Here is a 19,111-nt window from a genome sequence, read left to right as displayed (position 1 = left end):
GCGTTCTTATAAATTCCGTGCGATCGTAATGAGAACGGTATACCGGTGCACGGTACACTTTTTTCTGCTTAGCGTAGCTTTTATTTTATTTTCTTTTGCCCATTGTGCCAAGCCATATCTTTGACTTCCTTTTTCGGAACCTCCTGTCTCAGAAGACTTCTTGAAGTCATTTACTTTTTTCTTTTTCCTACATCATTTATACTCGTGGGGTATAAATGTCTCGAGGCCGTGATTCATTGTCGGCATTTCTCACTACGTCGTTTTAATTACGTACTCCTCATCCTCTTGCTCCTTTTCTGTGTGTACCTAGTGTAGGTCATACGCTTAAAAAGAGGGGAGCTAAATGTGTTGGTATAACCGCATATTCATTTGTTAACTTTTCTTGGCATAAAGGAACAAAAGAATACTAAATTTTCATAAGATTATGTTGTTATTATTATTTATCCCTTATATTCTTTTTTTTTTTTTGGAATTAAAATTTCATAGGTGTTTCATAGCCGGATGAAAATTAAAAAAAGAAATGCTAAATTTTGCATACAAAATCGTTTTCTTGAAGAGATTTACGTAATAAAAAACAGTAAAAAGCTTAGAAGAGGCTATACGCAGTATAAAGACAAAGAGAAAACGGTATATACGCGTTTTCTTCTTTTACTATTTTTTTTTTCTCAAGGATAACATAACCGTTTATAACCAGCGAGCGTATAACTTGTTAAATTTTCTTTCCAAAATTACGGATTATAGAACGGTTTATCCAAGACTTTAAATTCATGACGTCATTTCCCGTACCCTCGGTTTGTGCAGTCACCCTGCTTCCGTTATTTTTAATTTTTTTAATTTTATTTTCTTTTACGAGGGATCAGTTATGACCCGTTCGCCATTGCCTCGCCAAAACTCTCCCAAGCCACTTCAAATGGGATTCCTTACTTGGCTGATGCTTGCCATGAACTTCGAAATCTCCTCACCCTCTTATACACATTACTTTGTGACGTTCTTCTTTTTTTTACTCCTTTATTCTCTGCGTCGGAGAGCTTCGTGACGTGGCAAACGAGCCGGGGGAGAATATAAAAATATAAAAAGTGCCCCAAGTTTAAAGAAAGGGTGTGATGTGATGAAGAAAGTCACTCGAGTTTTATCGCTATCTTAACAACTACCTGCAATTTCCCAATTCATTTTCGGGATTTTTTCACTTTATCAAAATGTTCACGGTATTTTTTTGCATATTATTATAGTTTTGTTTTTTTTTTTCTCTTTTTGTCGTCATTATTATCGTTGGATTTAGAAGCAGGAAATAGGATTTTATTTTTTAAATTAATTTATTTCAATTTTTCAAAAAATAGGGCGCTTTTATGCTTCAATATATTCAGAAGTGGATTATTTTTTAGTATTCGATCTAAAGTTACGGACTTGATGTAAATGAGTTACGATAAAATATGTATCAAATGAGGCGTATTATAGTGGTATTTTTTAGCTTTACAAAATTCGAGGGCTTAGGGATTGAATTATTGAAAATCGACAAAGCATAATTTTTCTCCTTTGAGCGAACACTTTCAAGTGGAAGTAATAAGGATTTATTAAGTCCAATCAATTTGATGGTTACCAAGTTTATTACAGAGGGTTGTAGAATAAAAATAACATTTTTTTTCTTGGTGAAAAAATTTATTTTATGTAATAATAATCATACAATATATAATCATAAACATACTTCTTATAATATATAAAAAAAAATAGATTTTCATAAAATCATCTAAAATTTAAAAAATATTTTATTTATTCGACAAAAAAATCAAGTAAAAATAATATTTATAAAAATATATATATATATATATATATATATATATATATATATATATATATATATAAAAGTAATAATTATTTAGACTGAAACTGGAAAACTTTCGGAGTTTAATTTCCATACGGTTGACCGGCATATTGAATTTGAGGGATTTCACGAGGTTTCGCCAAAAAACTTGTTAAAGTAACCGTGAAACGGAATCTTGCGACTATTGATTTGAATGTATTCACCAACTGTAAAATGTACCATTTTTAAAAAACATATATATTATGCCGCTCTATTGCATCATATGAATCATTTAACTGTTTATTCATTTCATTCTTTCGCGTTATATTTATTATTATTTTTTTATAGTTATTATTACGTGAGTTAACTGCCGCATAAATTTATCAAACATTTTTTTTTTCGGCTTACTATTTTTGCACGTTTACACAACATTTAAATTGACAACTTTTTTAAATATTTATATAGCCTTTTTTATCACAAGGTATTTTTACAACACATTAATTAATAAATACTTTTATAACTTTATGTTCGGTTTAAAAAAAAAAAATGCCGTATATTGTATTTCAGATTTTGACAAAATATTATAACTACCGCGATAAATTAAATTCCATCTTCATTCAATCTACGTTAAAACTTATTATATTAACCATTTACTTTTTTTTATCCATCTTCAATATTATGCAAAGCACTATGAAAATATTCTAACGAAATATGCTTAAATTAAATTTATATATTAAATTATAATTCCAAATTTACTGTCGGTTTCAAAAATTTATCAAAATTATAATTATATATATATAATTCTATTTAATAGTGTAATTAATAATATGATAAATAACCTTCAATAAACTGTTGTGAACAACTGTTTCTAATACTATTAAAGCACTTGTTACCGAACAATTTGAATAATTACTTAATTTGAGAAGTAGTGCTGTGTATTTTGATAGAAATTTTGAATAGTTAAATTAATAATATTCTGATGATTATTTTATGAAACGAATCAGTAGTGAGAGTGCTTGTTGCCCCAATAACTGTCAGTTCCATCACCCTTACTGCGACTTATTCGCTCGACCAATTCCTTGTTCACTTTCTTAAGATCATAAGCAAGACCAAACCACGACATAATATCTATAAATGCTGTTGTTGGATTGAGACCGTAAGCGCCCAATTCAGCTGCCTTGTAGTCCCACGGAAACGTATGCTGCAAGTGATTTTTTAAATTTAGATGTGACATTTTATTGCAATAATTTATTAATCATAGTCATTGTAAACCAAAAAATTTCTATATCAAAAGAAAATGGACTGTAAATGACTAACAACAGTGTCTAGTATAATTTTAATTAGATGAAAGACGAAATTTTAAATTGACATTTTCAAATTAAAAAATAATCATTTAAGGTTATAATAAATATATGTTACAGTAAAAAATCGTAATTAAGAAAAAAAAAACGCTCACATGGTATGAATGCCAACCCTCGCCGAGAGTGAAAAATGCCACTGTAGAGTTCTCCGTGGGCTTTGTTGTTCTGAAATAATTATTTGAAATGATAGTTAAAAAGAGAAGGCGTCAATTCGAACGAGAGTATCTCTAATATTGAATTAAATGCTGCAGTATCCAATATTTAATAGCAAAAGTTTGATAGTTTTACTCTTGAAAGTTATTGATTCGATATACAGAGTTTGAAAGCTATCAGTGATAAGGATCGCTGTGAATCGTTGAAGCTTCATTTAGGTATCAAGGGTCAGTTTCAAAACTAGCTTAGGTATTTACTTGTTGTACGGACGATTGCCGAACATGTGAGCGAAGCTGTTGACGGCGAAGGTTGCGTTCAACAACCAAACATAGCGAATAATTACTGCTCTGAAGCTTATAGACCAGCTTTCATTCCAACAATAAACAGGTATCATCGTCGGCAATACGAAGGCCGCGAAGAGCATAATTGGGGTGTAATACCTTTGCAAAAAAGCGGGTATTATGTTATTATATTACATTACATCATACTTTATTAATCAAACAAGACTATTCATTAAATAATTTTGGGCTTTAAGCTTTCAAAACTACGTACTTGTCAAAAAATTGAATGACTGGGTCGTTTTTAACGTCACTCATGTCTATTTTGCTTCCATACTTCTTCACTGCGGGGTGTCTACGCATCATTAGCCAGCCTACGTGAGAGAAGAAGAAGCCTCGGTGTGAATTGTGAGGATCAGCATGAGTTTCGCTGTAACGGTGATGAGTCCTGTGATCACGGATCCATTTGGACATGTGTGTCTAAAATAAATCATTTATATAATTAACAGAACAAAGAAAATTTTCTGACGGGCACATTTTTATTTTTAAAAATTTTCATGATTTTATATAATTTTTGGTGATAGTCAATTTTTTAAGGAAAGTCTTTGCAGCAAGTTTGAATTTTTTCTTTTGATTTTATAAAGTTTTAGTTTTATTAGTAACATCGAAAGTGAACAAACAAATACATAGAGAAAAATTTTTGCAGTGTCAGTAATTCACAATCAGTTTGATAAAAAACAAAAAAAAAAAGTTTGTAGATTTTCTTTTGATCCATTCTTGGTAAAGAACTGAAAAGTTGATCGTCCGATTTCGCAGGATCTTTCTCTCACTTATTTTATTATCTCTCGGGTCTAGTCTCACATTCGATGAAAACTTTTCAGCTGATTGCGAGTATTCTCAAAACTCGTTATCCGGCGTAACAATTTGCCAAACTTTCTTTACTTTTACAATAGCTATGCAGTATTTGGCATGTGTATAAAGCAGATATCACTTGAACATAAATATACTACACTTCACTTGTGGCTGGACGATGCAACTCCACGATAAACTGTGCGCGTATATTTACTGTGCAAGCACCCAATGACTGTTGGTCAGCCAGTAGAAGTTCAACAAAAGAGAAGCATATGAAAGCTGACCAAGTGCTTGGTAGTCAAGAGAGAAACCTTTCTCAAAATTCGCAGAAGTATTCCAAGAGTATGTTCAAAGCTCTCAAGTGGTTCGTCACATCAAACTCAGGAGGCTTCCACCCAACTATATATTCCAAACTTTAAACCTCAAGAAAACAAAAAGTTTAGAGCTATGATCTGAATTTGAATTATTTACTTTTCCAAATTCCACAAGAAAAAAACAAATTTAAAAAAAAAAAAAAACTGAAGTTGATAAATTTTTGCATCATCGTTATTGCTGCGCTCAATATCTTATTTAATTTCTTTCTACTATTTTATAGAATTTTAATCACAGTATTGAGTAAATATCTCAAATATTTCTTACCATTCGAGCAATAGGTTAGATTAAATTCTTAAGAAATAATATTTTAGTATTAAAGGTTTACTTTGATGAAATATTCACTGAAGTTTTATAAATGTCACTGCCTTTGCGTGTTGCTACGTAATTCTACATAAATTTTTTACGAACGGAGTTGAATAAACAGTATGTTTATTTAGCAACACGGAAGCGTAATTGAAAATGAAATTAATCAACTAGCAGTTACGCCCACATCTGCATTATGCATCAAGGCTATCTACAATCTTGATTACCTATGACGATGGAAATGATTAGTCTATCGTATCTATCAGTACATTGCTATCAGATTGATGTCAAAGATTTGTTCAGTTACTACATACTAACTAATACCCGGTGCTTAATGCTCAGATGTTGATAAATGTCGGGTTATAACCGTTAACACTACTTTGTTTTGTTTGTAGCGTTCTTTACTCGGAGGTAGTCGCTACTGTTTAATCGGTCTTACAGCTGAAGGCCAATTGCTGCCCATACTAAAGAAAAGGAGTTATTCATTTTTTGTAATATTAATTTTGTAGGAATTCTCAAATTTTTTATTTGTTCAATAAAGATAACTCGTCATGTTTGACAACATATTAGATCATTAAATTTGTATCATCATTTTGCTCGATCCAGAATCAATTTGTCAAGCAATTAGTACTGTACAGCTGCTATAATGAGGGAATAGCGACGGTATTAATTCCTTTAGATGCACATATGTATGTAAATCGGGTAACAATTATTGCATCCTCGCATTCTTGATTATGAGAGTGGGTAAGCATATTATATGTCAAGAATAAAAGAGGGATTTGTTCGTGCAGATCGAGTTTATACCGCGTGAGCACACGTAAGCAATTGAGGTAAAACATATCGCGGTTATCCGCCCATAGTAATATACTATTGTAACCGATATTTGTTTGCTTCGACTCGCGAAATTGCACGTACGATACTATGACTCTCTCTTGTTTCTGGTTCTGGTGTATGTGCAGTGTGTTGTATACGTTGGCGTGTACGCCGTTGCTGCCGGGATAATCCGAAGTGGACGAAGGGATGAGGTCCGGTAATTCGCTTCGGTTTGCAACCCCTCTACCTATTTCTGATACGTGTGTGTGATAGTGTCTTACGCCCTCTACTTCCCTCTCTCTTGTCCTAGATCTCGGTCCACTCGACATTTCTTGCCCCGTGACTGAAATAGCCTCCAGCTCAGATACATCTCTACTATTTCCTTCATTTTATTCATGCTACTTTTTTCCTCTTCAAATACTTTACTATACTAGGTTATTTATATTTACTGATGCGCTTACCCACGTATTGCTATTTCAGAACTTTTCAAATAAAGTGTCAAATTACTGCTTCCGCGGTTTGGATTTCAAAATACCTTTCAGTTTAATCAATAAATGAATATTCAGTGTGTAAAAGTTACATTGAACTCCAAACTTTAGTGTATAATTTTGTAAAATAATTTTTCAGAGGTAAACATTTTTTTTAATTCAAAATTAAAATTCTGACTAAAGCGTTGAAAATACGAAAAAATTTCACTTGATTAAATTTCTTACAAAATAGATTCATTTTTAAAAAAGTGTTGATTTTAATTATTAATTTATATAATTTAAACTCTATTTTTGTTTTTTAAATATAAAAATCATGGCAGTATTGATGGGTTATATTTAAAATAAATAGATCAAACGTTCAAGGTAAATATTCTTGATTGATTGAGATTTTAAAGATTACTTTGCATTATTTATTCTTGAATTTAGCGTTCTGAATTTATTGCAATTTTATTGAACAGTCTTGCAGTTAAAATTCTTTTAAATTTGTAACTCGAGCTTATGAAAGTTTGATATTAAAATCCAATGGATAAAAGATTGTATAACCAAAAAGACACCGTGAGTTAATTTTAAAATTAAATAGAAAGATTATTGATTTTTATAAAAATATAAATAAGCCGATGGATGCTATAAAGTTTCTTGAATAACTAACGATACTCTCGATACTCGAGTATAAATTAGTCTCGTGACTGATCGAATATCGATATTTAGCAGGAAGCCTTTAGAAGCACAAGGGAGATCAGGTTACTAAAGTAGGATGAAATTGCTCGATTAGTTTGTGGTTCCAGACATCCTTCGATATGCTTGCGACGAACTTTATACGTGAATGTATGTCAAGCATGTTTTTAATGTAAAAATAATTACTATTAAAGTAATTATTTAAAAAGATTTATGGTATGAAAGAATAAAAAGCTTTGAAGTTATAGAATTTTGATAACTCAAAAACGACTGCGTATTACTTAAATAATTTTTCACGTATGAAAAGATGAAAAAGGAGAAAAGTAGCAACAGATAAAGAAGAGATGGAAAAGCTGGGGAAGTAGGTGGAAAAAGTGAAGTGGGTGGTGCACGTAAAGTGAGATAGGTCGTCATGCAAATCCCAGAGCGGATAATCCAACCGCAGACTCGAGACTCGAGACTCTGGAGCAAAAGGAAAATAAGAATAAGAAGAAGTAGTGGCAGAAGTAAAATAAGTATAAGGAAAATAGGAAAAGAAAAATATAAAATGTAAGAGGATGAAAATAGTGCTTAGCAAACCAATTGAAGCATCACATTCAAATCCACTTTCTATAAAGTCATTATTGGATTTCGTTAAACACCGGATTATCTTCTTGATTACAGTATATAAGTTTTAAGATGGTGAAATATAATAAAAGTTTGAGAAAAAAATAAAATTTAAAACGAATAAAAAAGGCAAAAAAAATGAAGAGGCTAGATGGAGATAATATGGGAATATATAAGAGAACAAAAGTATGTAACTGGAGCAAGTGGCATCGAGATCTGCTTGAAGTTTGAAACTTTCGACGTTTAAAAATATAAGAAGATAGAGATGTGACTGTGACTGGCTAAAAGAGGCTGTATTCGATGGATATAATGTATTATATATAGAGATAAAAGTAGAGGAGAATACACGTAGCTTCCTTTTCTGAAAAATAACGTATTTCACTATTCTCGGGACCACACGATTGAAAAAGTCAAATGGAACTTATTCTTTTAATATTGAATTTTTTTTTTCAATCAATACCTTAGAAATGGCACTTGGATAGTTCTTGAAAAATCCTTATATTTCTTGTAGAATCTATTTTATAAATTTTGAATTATTTGTTTTTTTCTTGTTGAAAAAATTAATTTTTGAATTATTTTATTTTATTCACGAATCTTAACAGAATAATCAGGAAACATTGTACTTCTCTTAATTTTGTAAAATTTTAAACTGTGAGTAAAAGTGTCTAAGCATGACCACCTGGTCCTTCCCTCATATATCAAATTGATAACAGTGTCATAAGTACCCAAGTTCAAATGACCTTCTCACATGACTAAACTTTACACCATTCTCAAAAGTTATAAATATATGAATTAAAATAACTTTTTAAGGTTGTTAGTTAATTATGATAATTGTTAAAGTACTCACTTGCCCAGCCATGCAGTAAAGATATGCCAGCAATATTCTGAGAGGTACTTTTGCCGAGTAACTCCTGTGTGCCCAGAGCCGATGTGCCCCTCCAGTGATTCCCACACCTGCAGCTATTCCCCAAAGAGGACCTAAAAACCATTTCATAAACATAAATCATTTTTTTTATTAATTGAAACAAGCTTCAATTTTTTCCACCAACAAATCTAAATGCCGAAAACTTGAACTAATTTTGCCGAAAAATTTAAAGACATGGAGGTCAATTGGGCAGTTAAGAATCATTATAAAAATTCAAGACATTCTCGGAGATTTTCCAGCTACTCGATCACGTTCCCTGATGGATAGCTGATTGTGAGTATTTACAATCAGCTATCCACGATCTAACGTAATATAACGACAAGGCTTGACCTGTCATTGGCCCACTTATTTTATATTGACGTTCCCTCTAGTTATGGTATCGATCATTGTAACCTCGGTACATAGATAAAAGAAGCGACAATAAAATATTCATCAGTCATACGAGCCCAGCTTTGAATTTCCGGTGAAGCTTTGCATCTTATTTCTTAATAATATCGACGGTTTGCATTATTAATGCAACAATGACGTAAAGCAGAGGTATTCTGATGTAAATTTGCAAAAAGTTTTTTTCCGGTTAGATTTTTTATTCATTTGTTGTATGGATTACTAAACGATCCGACACTGCAGTTATTTATCAGTGTATCAAAGGTTGTTTTTTTATTTTCATTGACGTATATATGATTTAAAAGAATATATTGACAAAAAAAATTTCTTCAAAAACTTGAATTTTTTTCACGCCTTTATAGCACCTGTAACACGATTTGTGTGATGTAAATAAAACATTACCATGTAATTTTGGATATGGAGCCAGACTTTTATTAGTATATATATAATATATATATATATATATATATATATATATATATATATATATATATATATATATATATATATATATATATTTTTTATTCTTAAAAAGTATCTTATCTCAGCAGCATATTATACAGTAAAAGTGATGGGATATTCAAGAGCGATTTCCGGGCTCCATTTCAAGCTCTGTAAAAAAGATATTCGCCAAGATCTAGATGAAGATGGAAATACGGAAATGGCTGGAAAGAAAAATAGATAGTTGAAGTATAAATATAAAGAGCGCTGCTTTTGGTGCATCTTAAAATATATGAGATGAATGTATACATGTATATGTATTAAGATTTTGCGTATGCTGTACACGTACATGTTGACGAGAGTATTGGAAGCCACTGTGTGGAGAGAGCTTGAGAGAGAGAGAGACTCAGATAAGGGAAATTCGTGGGATCAAGAGAGATAAAAATAAGTGTAGATGAGAAAGAGAGGAGGGAGTGATACGAGTTGGCAGCCTCATTTTCTTAAAATGTATTCCTCACGTTCCTCCAGGGAATGATGTATTTTACGAATGCGTTTCTCGTTCTGCCCTCTATGCAGGACTTTAGTCACGTGGACTCAACTGTCTCGGGTTGTGAGGGAAATAAGTCGGAAAGAGTTAGTTTGGATTGATATATTCAATGCTTAATTTTATTTTCTTCCATTGTATCGTGTGTTTACACTACTGGAGAAAATTTAACAAACAGAAAAATTTTACACTGATAGAATAATTTATTTGTTAGTAAATTAACTGTTAATAAATTATTTATTAACTGAAATTTAAAAAATTTTTCCGTAAAGTTCTTAATTTTTTTCCAGTTAAACTATAGTGGACGATATTAATGAGAATAGGGGCAACGTTGCTTATTTTAGTATAAATGTATTAAAGTAATAAGATTATTTACTGAATATCCATGTCTGCCATTTCGCTTCGTGGTATCTAGTTGCCAATGAGTAAATAGCAAATGCATGAAGTAAAAAAATTCCGATAATATTTCGCCAGATTAAAGGCTGCTCGGCTGCTGGTTCATCAACTGCTGAGAGAGTTTCAACAGTGATTTCATTTACAGGTCTCTTTTTCGGAGGCTCTTTAAACTGTGTTACCGTTGATGTGTACACTGAAACACAAATTAAATATAATTAAAAACAAAAACAAAAAAAAAACATTACTATAATTCCATTTAACACGGATATACTTTTCCAAAGTAATTATTCTAGCTCTGATCTCCGCAGAAATAATTGGTTTGGAAACCAAGTTAATTGTATTGCGCGTACCAAACTTTTGAAATTATTGATAGGAAAAACGCGGATCATAATGAATTTTAATAGTTGTTTGAATCAATTGTTTTAAAAAAGTTGAATGGATTATTTTCTCAGAGTAATATCTAAAAATAATTACAGTTTTCTTGTGACTTTTTGAAATAACGACAAAACCTTCTGCGACAAAACTTTATCCGAGGAGTTTGAAATTAGGTTTTTCTTTTAATCAAGGTAAAACCATTTCTGCGAAAGACCGGAAGAGCGGAGGGTGAAAAAAAGGGAAAACTAGCAGTGAACTGTTGGACATTCGAAAAGTATCATAAATTTTAGAGAGCACATAGTCTAACACTCTGCCCGTTAAAGCGTTAACGAAGGCGACATTATGCAATCCCTCGTGCTCTTGCATGCAAGGTCTACACTGTGTAGTTCTGCTTATATTTTACACATACGGATGTCAGCTGTTATGTATTCGTGTGTAGAAGCTGGAAGCTGCTTTAGCCTTTAATGCGCCTCGAGCCTCTACTCACGTTCATCTTTACTTTTCGATATAGATATGTATTATGTACACATATACATTACGCTACGTTATGCTCAAAATGTCGTTGAGCTGTGCCCGGTCTCTCGTTTCATATCATATGTAATCTCACCTACACATTTTCACCCCGAATATTCCTGACTCAAGGGTCTCTGCGGTCTTCCGTCACAGTTTGCCCACTGGGACTAGTTAGAAGTGTTTGTTTATATCATACAAGTATACGTCATACATCTATATGTCTAACTATCTATATGCATCATCACAAATGTTTGACCTTTGGCATTACAAATACTACGGAAACTCAGGACTGGTTAGGTCATGAGTCATGTTTGTCGTTCTTTGTAAATAGTCCTTTCATATTTCACTATTCTATTTTATTCCGTCAATAAAAATTTTATATTTTACTTGTAGTTATATTTAAAAAACATCGAACAAATATTTTATCACTAAACTTTACAAATATTAATTATTAATTACTCAGCATTTGTTCATTCAAGCATTTTTAAACTCAAATTTAATTCAAGAAGTTTTTTTTTTTACATTATATTATATAAATTTTTACTATAAAATCTTAATAGTTATATAACTCGATAGAGTTTTTAATTTTTTTTTTAATTAAAATCGGTACTTTTTATTATATTTGTTTAGGGAACTTATTTCAAGCGCATTTGAGTGTCTTAGCGGGCTTATAAGAATTTTAATTAACATAAAATGCCCGTGTAATGTTTAATAAAACTTTTTAAAGATTGCAGTTGAAGCTCGCATTCACACTGGAGGAATTGGCAGATTTTTCAAATAAAAATATATATTCCTAGAGATAAACACACGTATGAAATCATAGTTACCGGTTTTAGAAAATAGATTAGATTATCAACTAATCTAATGGTTAGTCTGCGCTCTCGCTTAATGTTAGAGTAGTAATGAACCATGAACTTGCATAATTGAACTTCTTGTTCATTGAACTTTGATTGCATCTTGGAAAGTTTATTTGTCTTTACGCTTCGAGTCAAAAACTTTATATTTAACTCGATTTAATTTTATAATATTGCCATATTATAAACCACAGCGCATAATGTTTGCCGTTTAGAGATATCAAATTAATTATTTTGCTTTGTGAATTAATGTCTATCATTTCCATATCTGTAATGTCTGTCATTATCCGTGGCACGGCGCAATTAATTATTAATAATGCAAATTTGCTTTTGTTATATTGCATCATAATTGTTTGCAGTTTTCCATGAAATAATGTAAACGGGATAAAATAAAATCTAAGGTATTGAATAAATCGTTAGTTAAAAAAGTATGATGCTTTGTTATAAATACACCGAGTATTAAAAACCTGGTGAAGAGATAGAAGGAATAAAGTATGAATGCGTAGAAATATAATCGTCAACTTTAAATCCTATCGGTTAACGTAAAATAAATAAAAAAAATAATAATAACGATCGATCGACTGCCGTGAGGTACTGCAAACTGCAAGAGATATTGAGTGAAACAATAGTAGATTATTTAACAAAAAAAATGAAGCGATGATTCGGAAACTCAGATATAAATATGCCTGAATTTAGAACAATGGATATGTCCTTTTATGTGTTTTGCCTTTTTCTTCTCCGATTCTCGCTTTTATGTTCCTTTCGGCATTTACTGTGAATTCGATATGAATATAAACTGGATTTAGTCCGTATGCAATAGTGATATGAATAATTTCAATCAGAATTAAGCGAACTTATGAGTGAAATTATTATTATAGCACAACAGAGATTTGCTGCAAAGCGAGAGTAGATTAAATATTTTTTTTTATCTGCCTAAAGGTTGCATTATTAATATTATTTTCTGCTGTTTTGATTATTTGGCTTTCTAGGATTTTACTTTCGACTGTCAAAAATCGGTTAATAATTTCATCAGTTCATTATATATACTTTTATATTTATATAATTAGCTTTACTTCCTCATTGTATTTATACTTTCAGATTTTTAATCTCTAATCTCATTTTTTGGCTCTGAATTTTTTCTTGCGAGAACTGATTTAAAAATGAAAAAAAAATTAAAGTAAAATTTCTCTAAAAGATCGATAAATAATTAGTACTTTCTTGTTAATTTATCGCAACGATAATGCACATTCATAAACCACAAACCGGATTTCGCACAGTTGAGTGAATGTGTTCGTACGGGAGTTCAAGTTTGCGAACGAGGTTGCAATCTCAACGCAATTTATATTAATCGCAGTCTGCTTCATTCGTTATCCTTTGTGAACGTATTGACACACACACACACACACACACACACACACACACACACACACACACACACACACACACACACACACACACACACACACACACACACACACACACACACACACACACACACACACATATATATATATATATATATATATATATATATATATATATATATATATATGCATATTAAGTCTTTTTCAAATTATTTGCTAATACTAATACTAATATGAGCTAATGAGTTATCAATATATCACGCGAGAATAAAACAAATTGATAATTAATATTTAATAATGGTTGAAATCAAATTAATCGCCAACACCTGGCCCACTTTTACACCATCTTTTTCAAAATATCCGGATAATTCAACTTTCATCAATCTATTGTAGCGACATGACAGTACACGTAATTAATCACATACAGTTTACCAAACTCTTAACCTATGGGCTCTATTATGATCATTATTTCTGTATATTATTATATATTCTATATTGGATATTATATATTATATATTACAGCAGATAGTCGCATTATTATCGTCGGCAAAACAATATCAAATTACGGTGTTATCCGAGCCAGAATGAGTATTTTCATCTCATCAAAATTCGATTAACTCGGCCACCGAATCGAGTATATTCACACACAAGCATACCTCTTCTATAATAAATGTTATCAATCCTTTTGTTTACGTTTGAAATATCTAGTCAGTGGAATCTATTATCGCATAATTTTACATTTTTCAAAATATTTTTTTATATCATTTTCCAATTACTCCTCTGCATGTTTTATTAATTAATTGTCATTATTATTATTTCGTCTTCATTATGCAGTTTTACTCAAAATTATGTCGGAGTGAAAAAATTTTAAAGACGATTGAATAATCATTGTTGCGTAATTAGGTAACTTAAAATTGCTATGATCAATTTTATAGACAAAAATCAATTTTCGAATTTTTTTTTTATGGTTTAATAAATTTTACATTGATAATTCAATGTCTTACTCACATCTTTTAGTAAGAAAATAATTTATTCACATATTAATTATGTACATTAAAAATTATATTATTAAAAAAAAAATTCATTAGCAGCTTTTATATGCGAGATAAAAAATTTTAATTGAATTTATATTGCAAAGAGTTCATTTTACTTCGATACAAATTTTTCTCTGTTTTATTTCAGTATTTTCTTCAACAGTAATATAATTAACCAATTTCTATATGTCAAAATTGAATTTAGTATGCGAATGTTTTAAAAATAACCATTTAATTTAAATTTATTTCGAGGTTTAAGCAATTAATTATACAATCAATCATGCATGCAATGCTTTCTATTTTATATTTATAAATTCGACCTTTTTAATATTAATCCATATATTTGATAAAATAAATACAAAGTAGAATAAAAAAAAAAAAAAATTCAGCAAAGCTGATGGGAATATTATTTGGATCATTTTTGTTGAATTTTATTTTTAATACCCGGTTCTTTTCATCTTTTTTCTCCTGACTGCTCTTTATTTCCCGAGTGCCAAATGCGACGATCAATTCATCCGTGAGGTATCAGATAAAAGAGAAAAAATTCTTAGAATAAGAAAAAACCAAGTTTGTACGATTGATTGAATGCATTTCATTCGCTTTTGTCATTCCGACCGAGTAATGCAGATATTTATATAAAAGAATCCCAACAATAGTCTAAATGTTGTAATTTTTAGAATTCTATTTTTTACCTGTTAAAACAAAGTGAAAGGGAAGTTGAATAAAAATAACTATACTAAAATAAATAATAAATAATATTCATGTCTTTAATCTAAAAAGTTGAGCAACTTAACAATTTAGCCACTAAAATAGCACACATCATTAATTATTTGTTTTGTCAGTGTCAGAAAAAAAAAAGTAAATCGCTGTAATCTGTGTGTTGCAAATTTTACCTTCGCACTTTATTTTCTATAAGTAAACGCACGGTCATTTGCGAAAGCATAATAAATTGCTAGGTATTGTAAATGCCATATTGGTTTATTTATGTCTAGACTTTCAACACCACAAGTACACTTTTAACTATTCAAGGGTAGTTAAATTTTTAATAACCAAACCGCCGTTAAATAATAATGCTTCTTACATAATTTTTTTCTATAAATCTTTCTTAAATTAATGTCAATTTTCTTCATACTTAGACTTACACTCTCAAAAACATTACTTTCTATACAGGCAACATACGGGTCATATTTTTTTATTTCCAAACACTTCTTGCTATTAATACAATTTAATTGCAAAATAAAAATAATTTACTTACGTAACAATTATCATCTGAAAAAATTAACGAGGTGTTACCGTCAATTAGCATCGTTATAGTGTAATGAAAAACTTGAACATGTGTCTTAATCAACCAATTATGCTTCAAAAATTCCAACTTTTATTTTACTAGTCCTATTAAATACATTTTGAATTTTTAGATCGCGATCGAATTTAAATAATTTATTTTTTCACTGCTGTAATAAAAAAAATACAACCCGACCCTTTAATCCGCCGTTTATTATTTGTTGATGCATCAAAAAAAGTAAATTGGTGCAAAAAAACATAAACGAAATAAAATTAACGATAAATTGGTGAAATTTACTTGGAATTGAAATAGGATGTAATCACTCGTTTGCGTTAGTGATTTTTTATCAGTTGATATAGACACAGGGACGAAATGGACAATGTGATGAGCTTTTCCATTGGTTGTCCAGCGGCGCGCTGTGCTCATGGAAAATCACACATTCGTTCTGTCCATTGTAGACACTTTGGGAGAGTTAAACGGATGACGTGAGTATTCAATGAGTATATAGCTTCCTGTTTCTAGGAATGGAAAATAAAAAAATATCCGTGGTTTGCCATTGGATTCATGGTTGGTTACTGCTGTTTCCGTGCGTGAGTAGAAACCGAAGACCAATATAAATTGATTCTTTTTTTTACCTTTTGTTATCCTGATGTATTTCGCTACCGGTACTACAGAATTTACATAAAAAGTTTATTACTCTTAGTCATTTCATTTCCTTTTTTTTTTTTTTATTCATTCTTAATCCGCGCCACAGAAGTTAAGAAAGGACTATCGATTTTTTTCTATGTATCTCATTGATATAATGAAAATAATGAAAATAAGTAATTTATAACTGTTTTATAATGACTCGCTTTTCTTGAAATTTATTGTAAAACATACACCATTGTTAGTCGCGAAAGAACCCATAAAATGTGTCATTAAACAAGACAGAGTAATGGGTGATAAAATGTTATGTTTAGCTTCAGTTTCAGAATTATAATCTCCTATTTTTATAGAATGATCCAGCATCGAGATATAAAAGAAATAAATATTCATAAATTTTTTAATTTAATATTTTTGACGGTAAATGAATTTTCGCTTTTTATTTTATTTTAAGTGGTTAATATTTAAATGTCAATTCGTTTTAATTCTTATGAATAAAAAATTCAGATTGAAATTTTACATTTATGCATAACAATTTTATTTAGTTTTATTTAATAAAACCAATGTGAGCTTTCACGTTAATTCTTGATGGAAATTTATATTATATCATCATATTATATTTAGAGAAGTATTTTAGTTTGATGGCGTGTCGGTCAGTGGGCAATATCTTTCAATTTGGCCAATAGGAACTGATTGAATATACATATCTCTATAATGTAGCTTAGTTGCTAGTAAATTTGTTATTTATACAGTTATCATGTAAAATTCCGTTGATATGGATTATGTTATATATTATCAGTCAAATAGAAAATATATTAAATTTATGTACGGTTATATAAAAAAATGTTTATGCTTGATATAAAAAAATCTGTATCATGATTTGTAATTTGCAATTTTTTTCCGAGCTGGTATTTGGTAAAAAGTCGTATCATGTTTCATGTAATTTTATGTAATGATTAGTGATTAATGATACTGATAAAAGCCGTCATTCTTTAATTTCAAAAAAAAAAAATTGAGTGTAGTTCTCGAATTAAAAAAAAACAGTCTATGGATAACATGTCCGCATTCCTTTAACTTTGTATCCTAATGGAAATGCTTTTCAATCAAAACTACTCTCTAAAACTGAATTATTTTAAAGTGAACTTGGATCGCTTGATTTTTTAAATTAAAAAAAAATAACTAATGTAAAAGTAAAGTCTCTAATCATCTAATTATTTGTATAAATTTTAAAAAATTAATACAGAATTTCTGCGTCCAAACTGTCATCATTTCCATAATCGCTGACATTTCAAATCTAAAATCATTTAGCAATATATTTACTCGTCACTTTGTAAACATGTACCTCCCTTTGTGTACAAACCACATAAAAACGCAATAATGCATTTCATTATTTACATGCTAATAGTTTTTGAAAACGCATATAAAGATAAACATTCAACTTTTATTACAAATGAAAGCGATAAAGTATCTTTTTTATGATGGTCATAATAGTGTTTTTTACATTAGTTGTATGTCAAAGATAGAAATACCGACATAACATAGCAGTGAACACTTATGTCACACGTGCAATTATTAGACTTTGCTTCTAGAGAAATTGATGCTGTAACAAAATCCATATCAATTATGGTATTAATCCCGTTTAGTTTAGTTATCAGTCTAGAACTTTCTTTCATTTTTCATTACATATAATTTCACACTAATAGTGATTGCAGTAGTAGTGGTAGTGGTACTAGTAAGAGTACTTATGATATGACGCAACAGTGATAATAGGAGAAAATCAATACGTGAGAGCAGATATAATAGGGTATGGTACAGATACTACCGACTTAACTCTAGATGAGGATATGGGTGATGGTTGATGGCGATGGTGATGGTGGTTATCATGTTATTCAACACTCGGGATAATCGTGACGGTAACACGATGATTGAGGTTTATAATAATATATCTCCGCCGATTCCATATATGAGAGCGATAATGTCAGTAGGTAAGGAGGAACAGGAAGAGAAATGTATGTACTTTTCTCGGTAGTTAAGTGACCGCAGATTATAAATCCATTGCGTATATTACAGTGAACGTATCGTTCTATATTCGTAGATAACTTTCTTCTCGTCTGCAACCGGTTGATTAAATAAAAGCAGAATTATAATAATGATAATGCTATTAAAAATGTCTAAAAACTGGAGTGCTATCGATAAAATTTTTGTTACGTGATTTATTTTTTTTTTTTACTAATCCGTAATTCTGCTCACAATTATTCTACTTATAATATAATTTTCATTCTGTACATTTATTGTTCTCAAGTAATTGTTTGGGTTTACCCGCTAATTAATATCGTTTTAATCAAGTACACGCGATTATTATTTTATGTCGTGCAAAAAAAAAATAACTAAATTTTTTTTTTTTGAAAAAACGATTCTTATAAATACATTAATATTAATAGTAATTAAAATATAAATTTAGTCACTCAATTTAATTAAAAAACACTATTTTATAAATTTATTGATACTCACTTTTGTACACTATTTATTTTATTTTTCGACAATATTAAATTTTGACACTCAGATCACCACTTTTCCGGCAGTCCAAAAGCTATTCAGAAGTATTTAATATTATTATTACTAATAATATTGTCGAAACACTTGACTGTCCGATGA

The 19,111-nt window shown here is 30.2% G+C and overlaps 2 protein-coding genes across 8 annotated transcripts in view; one reads left to right on the top strand and one right to left on the bottom strand.

The window, feature by feature from the left end:
- Fstl5 (follistatin-like 5) overlaps nt 1–19,111 on the top strand; it is a 197,697-nt gene that overhangs the window by 30,680 nt on the left and 147,906 nt on the right. The window lies entirely within an intron of this gene.
- Nucleotides 1,693–19,110, bottom strand: LOC141530917 (acyl-CoA Delta-9 desaturase). Of its 2 annotated transcripts, XM_074248306.1 has the most exons (7): nt 18,968–19,110; nt 10,373–10,585; nt 8,550–8,680; nt 3,865–4,070; nt 3,570–3,752; nt 3,255–3,324; nt 1,693–2,999 (listed from the first exon to the last, which is right to left on the bottom strand). In XM_074248306.1, coding segments are annotated over exons 1-7 (1,005 nt in total). In that variant the 5' UTR covers nt 18,969–19,110; the 3' UTR covers nt 1,693–2,798. The 2 variants fall into 2 exon arrangements, with proteins under 2 accessions (XP_074104407.1, XP_074104409.1); XM_074248308.1 differs by lacking the exon at nt 3,570–3,752.

Source organism: Cotesia typhae, unplaced genomic scaffold (assembly GCF_013202065.1).
Source record: "Cotesia typhae breed Kobodo isofemale line unplaced genomic scaffold, CoteBio_Ctyphae contig_5, whole genome shotgun sequence".
Taxonomy (NCBI): Eukaryota; Metazoa; Arthropoda; class Insecta; order Hymenoptera; family Braconidae; genus Cotesia; species Cotesia typhae.
Note: the sequence above shows the minus strand (reverse complement) of the source record. Positions and strands in the feature narration are given on the sequence as shown.

Excerpts from the sequence above, each read along its gene's own strand:
- LOC141530917 (XM_074248306.1), bottom strand. Across the intron at positions 4,071-8,549 it reads TTTACTGCATGGCTGGGCAA|ACACACATGTCCAAATGGAT; the intron begins GTGAGTACTTTA and ends GATTTATTTTAG. Across the intron at positions 3,753-3,864 it reads GTCATTCAATTTTTTGACAA|GTATTACACCCCAATTATGC; the intron begins GTACGTAGTTTT and ends TTTTTTGCAAAG.